Here is a 17,629-nt window from a genome sequence, read left to right on the forward strand (position 1 = left end):
CTTGTAATACCCATCAAACACAAAACGTTATAAAAACGGGTATATATTGGGTTTTGGGTTTAGTAAAAACGTTTTTACTTATTTAAAAATAACATGAAATGTCGGGTTATATAAAAGTCATGAAAACGTTTTAATTGGGATTCCAGGTAAAAACCACATGTGCCTGCTCACGGTCATGGGGCGAAGGGGCTTTGGTAGTAGGTTACCAAAAGTCACATAAAAAATTCCTCCGGAGCTTGTTGCCATAGCAACGGCAGATTTTATGATTTTAGCGGTTTTTGCTTATTTTGGGGTGAAAATAAGAGAAAATATACACTTTTCTGAATTGCTCTTGACTTAAAATTTGAGGTCAAATTAAAAAAGCAACCTTATCACCATAAAGTACCATCTTTGCACTTTTCACAGGTGTAAAAAATATTTCAATAATATTCCCCATGTGCAATTTTAGGGATGGGCAATATTGACATTTTAGCACTTTTGTACACAAACTCCCCCCCCCCCCAAGAACCTGTAGTAAAGGCGCTTATTGGAAATATAGATTTAAAAAGTCAGATTTTCTGGCAATACCGGTTTTTGCAGAACACGACTCTTCTGCAGCCTCTAAGTATTGCTTCCGGAAGCAGTTGTGTGTCAAATTTTGTACGCAAAGGCTCAATATTTCAATTAAGTTGGTCGTATAAAAAGTTATATGAGTAAATATGTAGAAAATGGATTAGTTCGAAAAATGCATTTTTTGAAAATTGGTCAACTTTCTGGCAACACTGGCTTTACAGGACAAATAGCCCCAGAGGTTTTTCACCAGATTCGGAAGGGGCAATGTCTGCTCAATTACCACCAAAGAGGAAATAATTCTGGGTGCTCAAGCAAAATTAGTTTTTTGACTTCAAAGATAGGGTAAAAATGTAATTTTTTCAAAAGTGCTAAATTGTCAATATTGCCCATCCCTAAAATTGCACATGGGGAAATATTATTGAAATATTTTTTGCACCTGGGAAAAGTGCAAAGATGGTACTTTATGGTGATCAGGTTGCTTTTTTGATGTGACCTCAAATTTTAAGTCAAGAGCAATTCAGAAAAGTGTATATTTTCTCTTATTTTCACCCCAAAATAAGCAAAAACCGCTAAAATCATAAAATCTGCCGTTGCTATGGCAACAAGCTCCGGATGAATTTTTGATGTGACTTTTTGTAACCTACTACCAAATCCCTTTCGCCTCATGCAATAAAAAAATTTTGACCGTGAGCAGACACATGTGGTTTTTACCTGGAATCCCAATTAAAGCGTAGAATACAATGTTCGTTTTTCAAAACCAATTAGATACTTTTTTCACTGACCTGACAGTTTCGAGTGTCTTGGGCGACATTCTGAAGGAAAAACGAACATTGTATTCTGAATTTCTGCAGAAACAACATTTTAAAAATGTTGTCAAAACGTTATTGTAAACAATTTTTTGCAAACATATTTTGTCAACACTTAAATAACATTATGTTGGAATATTTGCAAATATATCAAAATATTTTGAAATATCATGAAAATGTTTTATAACCTTTATATACCCTTTATATAACCCGACATTTAAACGACGTTTTCTGGTAACCTTTTCTAACCTATTGCGTTTTGTGTTTACTGGGTAATTAATCACGATTATCTCCGTATCTCGTTTTAGGAAACTAAGACATAGTTTGCTTATCGTTGCATATAGGTCTAGCCATAGTTACTGCTGAAAAGGCTGCTTTATGGACGGATAGTCGATATTGGTTACAGGCAGATATGGAACTTGACTGCAATTGGCTGCTCATGAAATCGGGTAAAAATGTGTTTCTTGTTTCTTTGTTGTCATTTTCCTTAAGAGACACGGACATGTTATTGGATCAGTTCTTTCAAAAATATTATCAGGGATTTTACCTGCCAAATTAGTTTCAGTAGCTAACCAAAAGTATTCCGTGTTTGGCACAATCATGTGACGAGATAGTGACCTTGAATTTGTGCAACATTACTTTGTTCATCATCTTGCATTTAGGTTGTTTAACAAAAGGAGACAGACAACAAAAGTGGGTTTTGTGGGATAATATTGGCAATCGAAATTTAGGTTTGAGAGTCAAAAGTATTTGAAATGCAACAATTAGATTTAAACCAAAGACCTTCTTACCAGTCTACTAAAATATTTGCAGTTCGCTTTGACAATCCTAATGAACTTGACATATATTTTTGTTTTGGTTTACAAAGCCCTGTTGCTATATAAATATTACTGATTTATACTTTATAGGAGAACCAGGTGTGCCCGCTTCTGACGCCTGGTTGGTTGACATATTGAATCCTGGTGACTACGTGGGCTTTGACGCAAGACTAATGGCAGTTAGTAAGTTGATATAAGCGGGAAATTGAAAAGAACGTGGTATATATAATTCGATTGCCGAGTTTGTTCAGCGCAAACATTTTGCATGAAAATTCAATATTATTCACTACTAAATGGGATAATTACGCCCATATAATTATTGTAACAATTGTGGAACTTTTATTTTATTTCCATTTTTTTTTAAATTTATGTATCTATTTGTTTACTTTATTCGTTATGTATCCACTATTTGTTTACTTTATTCGTTATGTATCTACTTTGATGTGTTGTTTTGTTTTTGTTTTTGTGCAGTTCTGTTTCATTCTTTCTACAGGCACATATGACAAATACAACAGCACCTTTGAATCAGCCCAAAACGGTGGTCCCGTTTTTGGTTGACGTGTCAACTACCACCGGCAATCTCGTTGACACCATCTGGAACGCAGACGCTGAAAACCCACAGCCTTCCTATCCAAATGAACCACTTCTTATTCTGAATGCAGACAAATACACAGGTATAAGGCGTATAATATAGGTTCTGGTTGTCCGTCTCCGCGCATCAGGTACACTATGTGACACGATCTGGTCCATGGGGGCCAAAGGCGGCAATTTTAAATTGAGATAAAGGCAAAAATATGGAGTAAAGAAACAATGAAATACAAAAGCAAATATACATCACAGTATGCTAGACGTTTGGTGTTTTCAGTATATGATAGCCTAATGTTTGTATAAGGTGGACCAGATCGTGTCACATATGATAATTAGGCCTATTCATTGACGCTTCTAACGCCTGGTTGGTTAGGGTTAGCCTAAAATGACACTGGAATACATGCATATCGTTATGCATGATATATAAATGCATACATATACAGTAAAGAAGCAATATTGATATGCTATAATTTCCATGATTTGTTGTACTGTAAAATAGGTGGTTAATCAAATCATTTCTTAGAATGTAAATAGATGATATGCTGATGATATAGGGCTATGTAATAAATAAAACACGTTCATTTACCGTGTTCTTCTCTTTTTTATCCGATTTTGACTCCTAAGGTGAAACCTGGAGACAAAAGATATGGCAGTTTGCCGATGCAGCAAGTATACGAGGTCAAATGTCAGCTAAAGGCGCAGATGCACTGGTGGTCACCAAGCTGGATGAAATTGCATGTAAGAATAAATCAATATCAGCTTTTATTTTTCCTTTTACGTTTTGTGACATCTTGAGTTCCCAAATAAATTTTGTAGCTGTCACAAAGATGACAATGAAATAAATATCTGGTAAAAGCAGAAGCTTAATAATCTGATAATCAAACGACCAAAAAAACGCCCTTTTTAGGTTACGTAGCGACGTTACCATTTTATGTGTGTGTTTTTCCAGGGATATTCAACCTCCGTGGTGAAGACGTTCCATATAACCCAATGTTTGTATCATACGCCATAATTACTACTGATACAATACAACTATACCTATACGACATGAACACAAGGTTAACGGACGAGATACGGAATCATCTAGGCATTGGAGGTCCCGGATGTGAAAGCAATGGTGAGTTTTTGCAAACTGTTGAATCTGAAAATTGGTCAAGTCGGGTTTCGGGAAGACTGTTGGCGAATGTGAGGGGAACAATGTAAAATGACTTTCTGATTTTTTTTATTGATTGCTAAACCACCGCAGTGTTCGAACCCCCAACCTCACGCACTATAGTCGAACAACTTATCGATTGCGCTAACATGACTGCTAACTGAAATCCCCCAAACCTTGATAAAAAAATAACATGAATTAATGGAAATCAAAACTTTTGAAAAGTATTGCCAATTCGCAATTGAATGGTGACGAGCGAATATTTTGTTTTATCATTACTTTCAGACGGCGATGAGTGTGTCACTGCGAAAGACTATGATGATTTTATTCCAGATTTAATATCACTATCGTCGACACGAAATAAAATTTGGATTAGTGATAGGTCCAGCTATGCAGTCTACTCAAATGTACCTGGGGTAAAACACTAAATTGTACAAAAAAAATCTTGTTATCTTTACATTTTACATCCATCTTGTTAGATATGTTCTTAAAACCGATATCTGTCTCTTTGGACATGGTGGTTGCATTGATTCACAGATATGAAGTAAATGCTTATTTCGTAATATTACATCATGACTTTATCTTTCTCTCTTTCTAAACCCATTCACCTGGAATATGGTAGACCATTTCGGTAAAATACGAAAAACTTTGTGAATATTAATATTATTCACCAGCGAATTACACGTCATTGTCGATGCCCTCATCGTTATCACTGAATATTGCGCAGTTCAACCTTATTCATGTGACGATGTGCGCATTCATGAAGACGTACCTCGCAAAGGATTCTGGGAATTCAATGCATTGTTTCTTTTCAGAGTAAGCGTTTGCTTGAGGCATCACCCATACTGTTAATGAAGGCAGTCAAGAGTGATGAGGAGATTGAAGGCATGAACAACGCACATGTAAGAATTATTGTAACGATTAGTCGTAACACTTATACTAATTGTAACTCCCCGTGTAACTCCTTAAACAACTTTTTAAAAACGCAACTGCAACTTTTAAAACGGCCTCTTTTCTTATACAATTGTGATTGAACGCAATGATGTGTGACGCTACAAATTGTCCACATGTGTAAAACAAATATGGCTATACATACCTTTTTACATTTTTACATTTCGTAAAATATTTTTGAAGTTGTGGACCCTATATTATAGTTGCTTTGTTTTGAATTTGCATAAAAAGCAAGACCATGTTTTCAAAAATTTGATATAAAACTGTCAATCTCATATTTTTATATCGATATATATAATTTGTTTCCATAGTTTAAGGATTCAATAGCCCTGTGCCAGCTTGGATCGTGGATGCAGAAAACGGTCGATACTTTAAAGGTAAGCTTAATGATATTATGTCGAAAGAACTACCCATAATACATTTAAATTAACTATAGGATACCCTCCACACCCTAAGGGAGCGATCGTTATTTATGGCAGGGGGGAATTGGTATTTTTTATAAATTTTTTTTTAAATTTCCCTTCTATTTGCTGTTATTTATTTCGGGTTCCCCTCGTACAACTGACAAAATATTTCAGCCCCCCCCCCCTCCCGAGTTTTAAGAGATTATTTTCACGATATAACTTTGACATGTAAGTGCACTCAATAGGCTGTACATTGCAAAATACAACAATATTTCATGACTGAAATTGACCATATATGAAACTTGTAACACACAATATCATATAGGATTTCTAGACTTATTTTATTTCAACATTTTTGCATTCTGGTTGACAAAGCATATAGAATTGCAACAAAAATCTCATTGTGATATCAGAGTTGTATCATTTATGTGATGTGCATTACAAATACATGATTTGTACTTCAGAAATAAAATGCTGGATTTTAAACTATTGATGAATGCAAAAACTACTACAGAAAAAAATTGTACTTTTAATGCAAAGCTCTGAATTCTTTTTACACGGAAACTTATATTTAAGTATGCATGTCACTTTAGGCAATGAGTGAGTTTTTTTAGATATTCCAGATTTACAGATACAATATCAGTACATATATGTACTTTAAAAGATAATGCTAAAATACACACACCATAATATACATCAAGACATCAATTGAACATTTTAGATTAAAAACGCATAAAAAACATTTTCATAGGTAAAGAGGGTGCTCACATTAAAGCTTATACCGGTAGCTCATTTTGATAAAAAGAATGGCATTGATTCAAAGTTATACCAATTAAAAAAAAATAATGATGTATCAGCATAAAATAGGGTGAAATGGTGATGTTGCACAATTCAAAGAAAAGTGCATATCTTCAGATAAAATATAAAACATGGAATTGCAAGTTTGGTTTTTATAAAAAGAGATTGAGTATTATATCCAGTCATGTATAAAATACAGACATCAATCAAATGAAAGTTTATCATTTCATTTTAGACTTTTAAAATCATAATCAGTCAAGCAAGGTGGTCTCACAAATGTTTAATAGATTAATACACAATCTTCCATGCTTTCAGTTTCCCGCTTCGCTATATGTAATACCGGTCTGATTGGAGTTTCCTGAGCCAAAACGCCACCAACGGCGGGAAGGGACCAATTATAATAAAAATTCTATTCTCTGTTGTTAAAATTCAAACATCATTTAGATTATTTGTAAATTAAAACAATATAGTTGTGACAATCTGATTCTCACCATTTATTTGTATACTTAGGATCCCATCAACGGCGACATTAATATAATAAGTGAACTAATTGTGGAAGCTAAAGCTACAGAGTTCCGCAGGTAAGGCTGATATTAACAATCATATTTTCTACAATTACAGCAGCATACCTGTCATTGCAGAAAACACATTGTATCTAGATACATGCATACATACACCATGCACAAAACTATAGTCATGAATATATATTTTGTTAATGGGACTTTGTTTCCTCATTTGACACCCTGTTCGTAAAAATTTAGCAAGAATTGACCAAGATATGCGCCAAAGAGTCAAACCCCAAAATCAAAAGTTGCCATTTTAAGGGGGTACTACACCCCTTGCTAATTTTGTGCCTATTTGTGCATTTTTCTCTAAAATTATAGCGCATTGGTGGCAGGTAAGATATGCATATTATAGGGGCAACTCAAGGCAAGTAGTTATTGATTTATTGATCAAATATTGGTTTCCCCTCATTTTTGACTGTAACTCCACAACTGTTGTCTGTGCTGAAATAAAATTTCCAGTGCAGTAGTTGTAGTCCTTGCCCCTATAATATACATATCTTACTTGTCACCCATATGCTATAATTTTTGGAAAAAATGCAAAAATAGGCACAAAATTGGTCCGTGGTGCTTTTGTGCAATACAACGATGCGTTCCCATTGAAAATCGTTGAAATTGCAACTTTTGATTTTGGGGTTTGACGGTTTGGAGGTGTATATCTTGGCGAACAAGGTGTCGAATGAGAAAGCAAGCCCCAATTAACAAAATATATATTTCAGAATAATTCAAAATGATCAGGTTGTTGAACAGCAACGTTGACTATTAATGACGAGTTTCTTTTTATGCCTGGTGTATTCCTCGATAACACCATAACAAAAAAGAAACGTGTAGGTAAATATAAACAAACCAAATGAATTACATGTTTAAAAATAAATTTAAATATTAATCAACAATAATTTTAAAAATATAATTTTTGTATTTTTTCTTTTCTTAAGTATTTGTCGTTTGCTTACTTTCCAGCGATCAACCTGACTATCGTGGCTTAAGTTTTCACACTATATCTGGATTTGGTCCGCACGCCGCTGTCATTCATTATGGGTGAGATAAATGATTCGACTATGAAAAATATTCAATTTTATTTAACATTACTCATGGCGACCACGTAAATAAACGGGGATATTGCAGATAGTACAGGGTGTCCCAAAAAAAAGAGGCCCCTAATTGCGCCCTCTTTTTCTCCTATTTCTGAAAAATTAATCAAATATATTTTGGTATGTAAAGAAACCTTCAGTCGTTAGCTTTAATAAACCAAAACAATTATATCAATCGGCTCACAACTTTTGAAGATATGCTCTTTTAAAGAAATGTACCCGTTTTTCACTCTGTCCACGGAGAAGGTTTGGCTACTTCAAAGATTGAAAAGGAGTACACATACCATGCATGAATATCAAACATTTATTTATGGAATAGGCTTCACCGGTGGGTTTATGGGCAATGGATTTTGTTAATAGTGTCATTAATTTGTGGGTAAAATGGATGCCGAATGGGACATCTTTTGCTTTACTTGCAGTTACTTATTTTTCTTTGTTATTTATGCCATTTTGTTTGATTATGTTTCTTACTTTCTTACTTTGTTGTTTCTTGCTTTCTTTTTTTATTTACAACATAAGACATTTATCTTTTTAGGATAAAAGGTAGCCCTAAAAGGCTGTTTGGTTTGTCTTTGGTTCTTCTGAAGTGAGTTTACTGTGCTGCTCTGCCCTCTACCTGGTTGCCTCCTTGGCGAATACAGGATTCAGCCCTGGTCCTCATTGCATCAATTGCGTTGCATACCATCCTTGTGCGCCGGATACTTGCGAATGCATTCAGTAATACGTTTGCGAAGATCTTGGATTTTGCCACAAAGGAAAAAAATCAAGTGGTGTGAGGTCTGGTGAACGTGCAGGCCACTCCACAGCATGAGCCATCCCAACCACTCTGTTTGATATCCGTGGACAGAATGAAAAACGGGTACTTTTATTCAAAAGGGCATATCTTCAAAAGTTGTGAGCCGATTGAAATAATTGTTTTGGTTTATTAAAGCTAACGATTAAAGGTTTCTTTACATACCAAAATATATTTAATCAACTTTTCAGAAATAGGAGAAAAGGAGGGCACAATGAGGGGCCTCTTTTTTTTGGGACACCCTGTAGTTTCACATCTTTTAGTGTATGTATTGTTTGCAGTATTGGGCTATTCCAGAAAATAGATGCACATCCCCTATAGAGGAGTTCGGATATCCAGACTTTTTTTTTTTTTTTTGTTGGAAATCCAGGCTTTTAAAGAGTTCACAGGCGAAAAATCCAGCAGAAAAGTAGTTCAAAATCTGAAATCCTTAATTTGAGAGGCTCATTAGAACATTTCCGAGATTTTTCATTCATTTAATTGCATTCCAAGTTTTTCCCAGTAACATTGGCTACTGGAATTCCAGTCATTTTCAAAAAGCAAACTTAGAAATCCAGACATTTCATTAATTGATCAGTTACTCCTCTATAGGGGTGTGCATTTATTTTCTGGAATAGCCCATTGGCCATCGGGTGTTCACAGTTAAGTTAACTAAACCTTAACTTCACTTACCTATAGCTATTATCTAGACGAATAAAAAGAGAGAGATAAAGAGGGAGGGGAGAGAGAAAGAAAGTCGCCACTACTTTGAGTTGAGTAGCATTAACTTTGAGTATATTTAACGGCAGGCATTGGCATTGGTATCAAGATATTTGTCTTATAGGGTACTGCTAGGTGCGTGAGCAATATTTCATGATTCAACATTGTTCGGGGGAATTGGGACCTCATTAACATTACCCTGTTGAACACCCTCTTGAAAGTATCCCATCCCAACAATTTTGACTAGCATTGTAGGTTGCTCAGCGAATTGTCAATTGACCATGTTAGCATTTGATTATGTAAAGCATGTGTGACTCTTTTTAAAGGTCAGAACAAAGTGGCAGCGGCAGTTTCTGCTGCGGCAACTGTGCTATTGCGATGAGGCCAATGTTCTACATACCTTCGTGAATGTTAAGCAAATGTCCTATTCCATGTCCTGTACCATGCTTGTAGTCTAAAATCGCACGGAGAAAAAAAAATAAGGGAAACTGCAGCGTCTGTCGCCTCGAAAATTGAATAGAATAAAAAATGTAGGTTTATATGCTGACCTTAACCTTCTTTAATTGTCTCATTGGCAGTTCATCAGAAGATACGGATATTCCAATTACAACAAATGGTACCTTTCTCTTTGACTCAGGGAGTCAGTATTTGTAAGTTTCATTTGGACCATTACGTTACTCTTTTCTAATAAATTCTAAACAAATTCTCTTTTAACGGCTGAAGTTCCCTGGGCTTAAGATTTAAGTTATTTGTCCCTAATATGACCGGCCATTTACTAGTTTGTCACATACTCAGCCAAGGCAGGGCAATATGTTATATCATTGGTCAACCAGACGTTAAATGTCTCATTTAATACAGACCATCACGATATACAAATTACTATATCGTGATGGTCTGTCTTAAGGTGGTATTGGATGCATTTTCTAGAAATTAGGAAATGCTTTGAGCATGTTTTAAACAGATTAAATGAGTAGGGTAAAGTACACTGATCAATATGCCTTTTGTTTGAGCAAATCGGACATACGGTTTCCATAATACATCAATTTATATGTTCTTTGTATCCTATTGTTTTTGTCAAAATCAATATAGTTAATGAGCTAAAAGGACTGCAAAGGCTCATTAATATGCAATTTTTGTTATTTTGCTAAAAATCAATGCATAAATGTTCAGGGTACTTTTATTTTGCATACTTTTTGCCTGAAACTTGGTCAAAGTGTTTCTAATATGTTCTAATGTATTATATAGTGAAGCCGCCCTCTAATTTGCATATTTGCATAATTAATGAGCTAATTTGCATAAATGCTAATTAATTATGCAAATATGCAAATTAGGGGGCGGCTTCATTATATAATACATTAGGACACATTAGGAACACTTTGACCAAGTTTCAAGGCAAAAGTATGCAAAATAAAAGTACCCTGAACATTTATGCATGGATTTTTAGCAAAATATTGGCAAAAATTATATGTTAATGAGCTTCTCCAGTCATTTTAGCTCATTAACTATATTGATTATTGATAAAAACAATAAGATATAAAGAAAATATAAATTGATATATTTGGAAAACCGTATGTCCGATCTGCTTCAAACAAAAGGTATATTGATAGATGTGCTTTGCTCTACTCAATCAATCTGTTTAAAACATGTTTTGAGCACTTTTATAATGCCTCCAATACCACCGTCACCATCGTAGAACTGCGTACCCTATGTGCGCATTGTCACAACGTATAGAGGTCCAATCGCTAAGGCTTTCACCCCATTATCAGAGTATCGATAAAACGGTACCTCACTATCATTGACTACAATAGTACCTCAGCTCTGAGGGAAGTGGGACGGTTGGGATCCCGTAAAACTGGTTTAACCCACCAGAGTTTGGTCCTATCCTAAGTCCAGAGTCCTAAGACCAGAGAGTTATTTGATACCTACCCAAGACAAGGAGATATGCTGCTCAAGAAATACTTCCCAAGATACCTTCAAAGAGGCATTATAATGGAGTGCTTATCTGTATTAGGGTGAAATCAGGCTCCGAAGGAGACAGCGCTAGTGTTCTACTTACTTATGGACACCTTTGTTAAAGTAAAGAATGACTTCATTCATATATTCTTGTTCGCTTTATTTACTATAATCACGATGACCTGGTTCTGTTCTAATAATATAGTGTATTTTAATTACTATTTATGACAGAGATGGTTCAACGGATATCACTCGTACTTTTCATTTCGGCACGCCGACGGCATTCATGATAGTAAGTCTTATTGACCTTTTCGGTAAATCTCAGGTATCTCGGTAAAAGCCTTTGCCAGTACACCTGAGATGTCATCATTTGACGTCACACCGACTTGCAATGCGCAGTAACGATGTTCGAAAAACAATATGCGCATCGGCGCAGATCGACGTGCCGTCAAATAACGAAAAGCTTTTTACAAAATGTACGTTTTAAAAGTCAAAACCTGAAGTGTTCCTTACTATGTATTTCAAATTTTATGTCATTATGAAAGAGCACACTTATATTGTCCATATGCTAGCCTTATTTTAATGACCAATGGCCAGTTTTCTTTAAATTGCAAATCTTGTGCAAAACGTTACTATTTTTGCCTGTTTCAATGAACTGTTTCAATGAACTGTTACTTTGCTGAAGAGCGCTTACAAATTGATATGCTCTAAAGTGCAATGATATCTTGTAAACTTTTTTCTACAAATACTCATAGGTTTATTGACAAACAAAACAAGCAGAATTTTTTTCTTTGAGCCCTTCGAATATCGTGGGACAAAACGTTATAAATTTACACTGTTCAACAGTCATATTTAGAATCTGATGCGCCATTCCCGTCATACACCCTCTATTGAGAATGGTGTACTCTTATAATCAATCGAAAGCAGAACTTACAGGTAGCGTAAAATATTGTATAACCTAGTAGGCCTATATAATTATTTTGATTTCTGGATAGTTTAAATAGTATGCATCCTTATAGGTTATAGTTGCCTCATTGTTGACGCCACATCTCATTTCATCGTATTTAAAGCTCCATAAAGATATTCCATTATTTGATTCCACGATCTGATATCGGGTGCCTGTATGATAAATAATGTCTTATTCCTTACAAGTTGAAACTACTATTTGTTTTCTAGGAAGCTTATACACGTGTTCTAATAGGTCACATAGATCTTGCTCTTGGAGTGTTCACAAAAGGAGTTTACGGTAAGAAATCAAGTTCCATGATTTTTTGATCTTATGCTTTGAATTTATATCTGTCTTTATACATTTATTAAAACTCAAAATGCAACCAACTTTCCATTATGGTTCCACGTAAATCGGTGGTGAGTACAACAAGATTAGGTGACGGGACGTGCCACACCACAGCTCACATACCTACTCTACGGTAATGCATGACATGCCTGCACTGTTTGTACTTTTGTAGAAGAAATTGTATTTATCTGGTATAAAAAACACAATTCATAAAAGTACTGATGATATAATTGGTCCTTCGTTGTTGTATAAATGTGTCTACAGTATACCACCACGACAGGCTTCATTTCCCTTCTTGTTTTTAGGTCGTGATATTGATGCCCTTGCACGTGAACCACTATGGCGAGGAGGCTTAGACTACAAGCATGGTACAGGACATGGAATAGGACATTTTCTTAACATTCACGAAGGTATGTGGAACAATTGGCCTTTAGCATAGCTTGAGTATATCCCCACGACCGAAGCCAGTTGAAACATCCAATACGAATAAATATAACATTAATGGAATTTCACATTTTTACACTTTTAAAAAGCACTGCCTAATTTTTGAAAACGTAATAATTACCTCAATTTTAAATTCATAATGTACAATTTTGGTCAAATTATGTTTTTCTTTCACAAAATTATGTAACAGCTGTCAGGGAAATGTTATTTTTTTTAAATGAAAGAAATCCAGTTTACTTAAATTACTGATTGATTGGGACACTCAATTCAAAACTTTTACTACTTGCTACGTTACCCCTGATACCATCAATCTTCATCAGACAACTGACACGCTGGGCTGGTCACGCATGGGGCTGGGCCATTTAAGAGTCATTTGAGAGTATCACGTGACCAGACCATCGCGTCAGTTGCCGGATGAAGTCTGGTGTATCAGACGTAACGTAGCAAGTTTTACAATTAAGTTCCAGTAAACAAAAACAATAAACACATTAACGTGTTTGGCTATTTCGAATTAAGTTGCGAAGAACTAGGAAAAAAGATTATATCCCAATACTTTAATGACATCAGTAGCAGAAGTTCTATAACAATCTTTCCTAAATATTATTTTCCTCCACATAATCATAGATTTATTATCCTTCTAGATCCAATCAACATTGCCAATTACGACGGAGAAGAACCTATTGATATTAACGTTTGTGTTTCTGATGGTAAGCTATACCTGTTTGCTCTCTGTCCTTTTTTTAAATATTTTTTTTGTCGCCATGTTTTCTAAGTCTGCAATGGGAGCGCAACATTTTGATCATACACGATTGCACCAAGCTTATTTACTCTTGTTAGTAAGTTAACTTTTGCAAACATGCCCGTTACAAGCTTGTACTTGTAAAGTGCTCGTCGCAAGCTTGCATTATTGCATGAGCATGCTCGTTGCAAGATTAACCAAGCTCGATTGCAAAGCCGATGGCAGTCGTCGATGGCATAAAATGACCGGTTTTGTTTTTGTGTAACTAAGGCCGCGCCGGGTTTCCCATGAATGAATTAAACGTTACTCCTCCACGATACTTTGTGTACATTTGTTCAACTCTTTTATTCACCTACTGTTAAAGTATGTTAATTTGATTTGAAGATTAATTCAACCTTTTAAATTTTGTGTGCCAATTATGTTTGTTTGTGTAGAGCCTGGTTATTATGAAGATGGTGAATTTGGTATTCGTATTGAGGATATCATGTGTAGTGTGGAAGCAGACACGGAGGTTAGTAAAATATTGTTTGTCTTTTTTGAGAACAGTTTATAATGTATTTTTATTGAAACGGTAGTTATCAACGATATTGTAATGTACTAATTTTATTGCGTTAATTAACAAAGCAGACATAATTAACACTTAATTAATGTTAAATATTTTAACACCAGTTGTCATCATTTTGTGGCAAAACTCTTCAAAACGTTTAATAACCTTTATATAACTATTATATTAAAACCGGGTTTCTGTCAACATTTTGTGTGCCTACGCTGTGTGTTTGCTGCAAAGGTCCAACTTTGTTTTGAGCGTGGCGGTCTGCTTTTGGCTTCAAAAACATAATAACGCTGTGTTGATCTTGTTATATGTTTTAACACTAGCAAAGGTTTTTCACCATATGAATTAAAAACGAGATTACACAAATTTTGACAGGGTACGACACATTGTCTTGATTAACTTTATATTCATGACTTTACACACACAGCATAAGTTTGATGATAGGACATACATAACGTGGAAAATGGCATCTCTAGTTCCACTGGAACCTCCTCTAATTGATTTCGACATGCTCTCTAATAGGCAGGTAAGGTTGGTATTGAGACGATAATTTCACATTATACTCGTGGCACTTATCCCGGCTGCTGTAGTGCATTCTATTTTAGGCTAATAAGGGTACTGCATCTGTATACTGTTGGTTTATTGATCAGGCTGTGGGATTTTTTCCATGTGAGTGATAAACCCAAATGTTTGTTCGAGGTGACAAAACAAGGAACAGCTAAATCATGTCTGAGCTTGTTTTTAATGCAATATCTAATATACGACCAGCATAATTCGTTATGATTTGTGGAGACGGCCGAATCAGGATTCGTCATTTTGATAAGTTTATGTTTTGCATGAATTATTTTGAGATGGAGAACAAGAGTTTAGCGCTTATAGCTCTAGATGGCAGCATATCAATCATTTATATTTAAGTAAGTTGCGAAAGAGAGCGGCATGCAGGGTTACCTGACGTTGCAGCGCAGCACCGTCGACGCTGATCACCTTTAAAATGATATGCTGCCTCTGGAGCTGCTAGTGTCCTGTTCTCTAATTGACATTTTCGGTAAATCCCATAAGCCTTTGCGAGTACACCTGAGAACTCGTCATTTGACGTCACGCTGATCTGCGCCGATGCGCACATCGTTTATCGAACATCGTTTCTGCGCATTGTAAGTCGTCGTGACTTCAAATGACAAGTTCTCGGGTGTACTCCCAAAGGCTTAATGGGATTTACCGATAAGGTCAATTCAAAATAAAATAATTCATGCGTAACGTGAATTTAACAAAAAGAAGAATCTGGATTCGGCCGTCTGCCAAACCCATATGGCCAGCATAATAATTCAAACAAACGTTGCATTTTTCTGTTTTCTAGTGCGCTTTATCTTCATTTGGACTTTATTCCTGTTTCAAATGTTTTGTCGTTGCGGCATATTTTTGACACAGTCTAATCCTAGCCTTTATGCACTAAAGCTCTAAATGAGCTATTCCAGTTAAAATTCACACCCCTGTGGAAGACTTTGGAAACATCGTCCACAAGGGGAATATGTTTTTCAAATTTCAAATGGAAGTTACCAATTGTCGATTCTGTTCATAACTCATACTCCATCTGTGGAAGACTTTAGCTAAATCTTCCACAGGGGTAGTGTGATTTCAATTGGAATAGCTCAATATATTACTAAGACGATTGGTTACTAGAAGTATCTCAATCTCAACATATTTGTCAACAGATTGATTGGTATAACGCCTACAACCAGCGTATTCGTGATGAGATCGGCCCAGCTCTCCTCGCTCTAGATGACGGTAATGATGCCTACGACTGGATGATGTGGAAGACGGAACTAATCACATACGAGTTCACACTGGACTCGTCGGGGTCTCCGGAGAGTAATGTTGTGGCTATAGCCATAGGGGTGGCATGCGGGGTGGTGATAACTATTGCCTTAATTATTGCAATAATTTGTCTTGTAAATAATAAACAAGGAGATCAAAATAAATATGTATGAAATGTTAACTGTTCGATTACCATGTAGATGAACACATAAATCAAAGACCAATACGATCAAGTGCATCCACAATGATGAGCAATCTATGATTTTATAAAGCAGAACAGCCACAAAATTAAAGTTAGATTCGTAATGCTTCTGGCGGTATGTCACAAGACAAATCTGGAAATGAAATTTATAAATATTAATGCGCGATGTTAAAAGGCCCGCCAATTTTATGCTGATCAAACTGTAGGTCAAATGTTAAATATCGAATGCACAGGCACAGGGGTCAAATCTCAAAGTATTTATCTCGGCAAACGAAAAAGGAAAATGATTTGTATGAGAAATGTATAACCTCAGAGTCTGATGAATTCAGGGGCCACATATTACTATTGGACATTGTAACAAGGGAATATGATTTTACAAATTACACCAAAAGTGTGAATTAGGGGTATGTTTGAGATTGCTAATGTTTTGGTGGGTAATATGAGACTTTTTTAGGAATATCAAATAGACACAAGAGGTCATTTAAATATTTAGATACTCTCTGGAAGCTATTGTAGGACTAACTGTGATCAAATTAATTAATCTATCTTTTTTTATCTCGCCCGTGAATCTAGCCAGTAGATCAATGCAATGTTAATACACATACGCAACTTATATTCTATTACCCGATAAAGACCGATACGCCAACTGGTTGGTGTGTTCGTGTTGTTTGCGAAGGCAGCCATAACATGCGCGCCATACAATTATCTACCATTTTTCGCCAGCCCATAGGGCTGGTATCTATTTCTGAGATGGGATTTGTGTACATTAAAGATTAGCTAAGATTATAGCCTTCTTCTATTGGTATGAATTTTTTTTTTAATTCTTGTGGTGGAAATGTTTTTGATGTCTGCTAATTCGATTTGCAAGGAAAAGAAGGTATGTTTTGCCATTTCAACGAACGAAAACGATTGAGTATTGCCAAAGTTATGTTTGAATTAATTATGACTTAAAAAGTTATCATAGGTTAGGCCTACACATATAAACATAAACTTGTTCAGCAATCAGCATATCAAAAAATGACATGGTCAACAACAATAGTAATTAGTGGGGAATGATCACTGGAACAAGGTCATATCAGTGGACTACTGAGCATAGCATGATGTTTGGTTGCCTGTGAGTGCATAATTGATGTTGATAACAGATCTAATAATGTTGTAGAATCAAAATCTTCATTATATGGACCACATTGAAGTCAAAGTAATTATCTATCCTATCCTGTATCGTTTTATGGATAAAATTGACTCAAAATGTTATTGATGATATTATTGCTATCTTTAACATTAGTTTTGTCTTTTCAACGGGAAAAATCTGATGGAAAATAAAGTTTTTAGGGGTTAGCTATAATATTGAACAATATATCCCATATTTTGGCATGCACTTATAGAAAATAAATAAATTATTGTCTTACTTTATAA

General features: G+C 35.4%; 1 protein-coding gene across 1 annotated transcript; it reads left to right on the top strand.

Annotated features, from left to right (window-relative positions):
• The first annotated feature begins 4,768 nt into the window (after positions 1–4,768).
• LOC140141682 (xaa-Pro aminopeptidase 1-like) lies at positions 4,769–16,330 on the top strand. Its single transcript, XM_072163594.1, has 11 exons — positions 4,769–4,819; positions 6,581–6,651; positions 7,594–7,671; positions 9,795–9,866; positions 11,401–11,461; positions 12,346–12,415; positions 12,769–12,873; positions 13,549–13,614; positions 14,081–14,157; positions 14,627–14,725; positions 15,909–16,330. Exons 1-11 carry the CDS (start codon positions 4,769–4,771, stop codon positions 16,182–16,184), a joined length of 1,026 nt encoding a protein of 341 aa, XP_072019695.1. The 3' UTR covers positions 16,185–16,330.
• Positions 16,331–17,629: the final 1,299 nt, after the last annotated feature.

This window comes from Amphiura filiformis, chromosome 19, assembly GCF_039555335.1.
Source record: "Amphiura filiformis chromosome 19, Afil_fr2py, whole genome shotgun sequence".
Classification (NCBI taxonomy): domain Eukaryota; kingdom Metazoa; phylum Echinodermata; class Ophiuroidea; order Amphilepidida; family Amphiuridae; genus Amphiura; species Amphiura filiformis.

Bases quoted from the DNA above. Each gene is read 5' to 3' on its own strand.
- LOC140141682 (XM_072163594.1), top strand. From the start codon at position 4,769: ATGAAGGCAGTCAAGAGTGATGAGGAGATTGAAGGCATGAACAACGCA. The intron at 6,652-7,593 runs GTAAGGCTGATA...CTTACTTTCCAG, and splicing joins AAAGCTACAGAGTTCCGCAG to CGATCAACCTGACTATCGTG. The intron at 12,874-13,548 runs GTATGTGGAACA...TTATCCTTCTAG, and splicing joins TTTTCTTAACATTCACGAAG to ATCCAATCAACATTGCCAAT.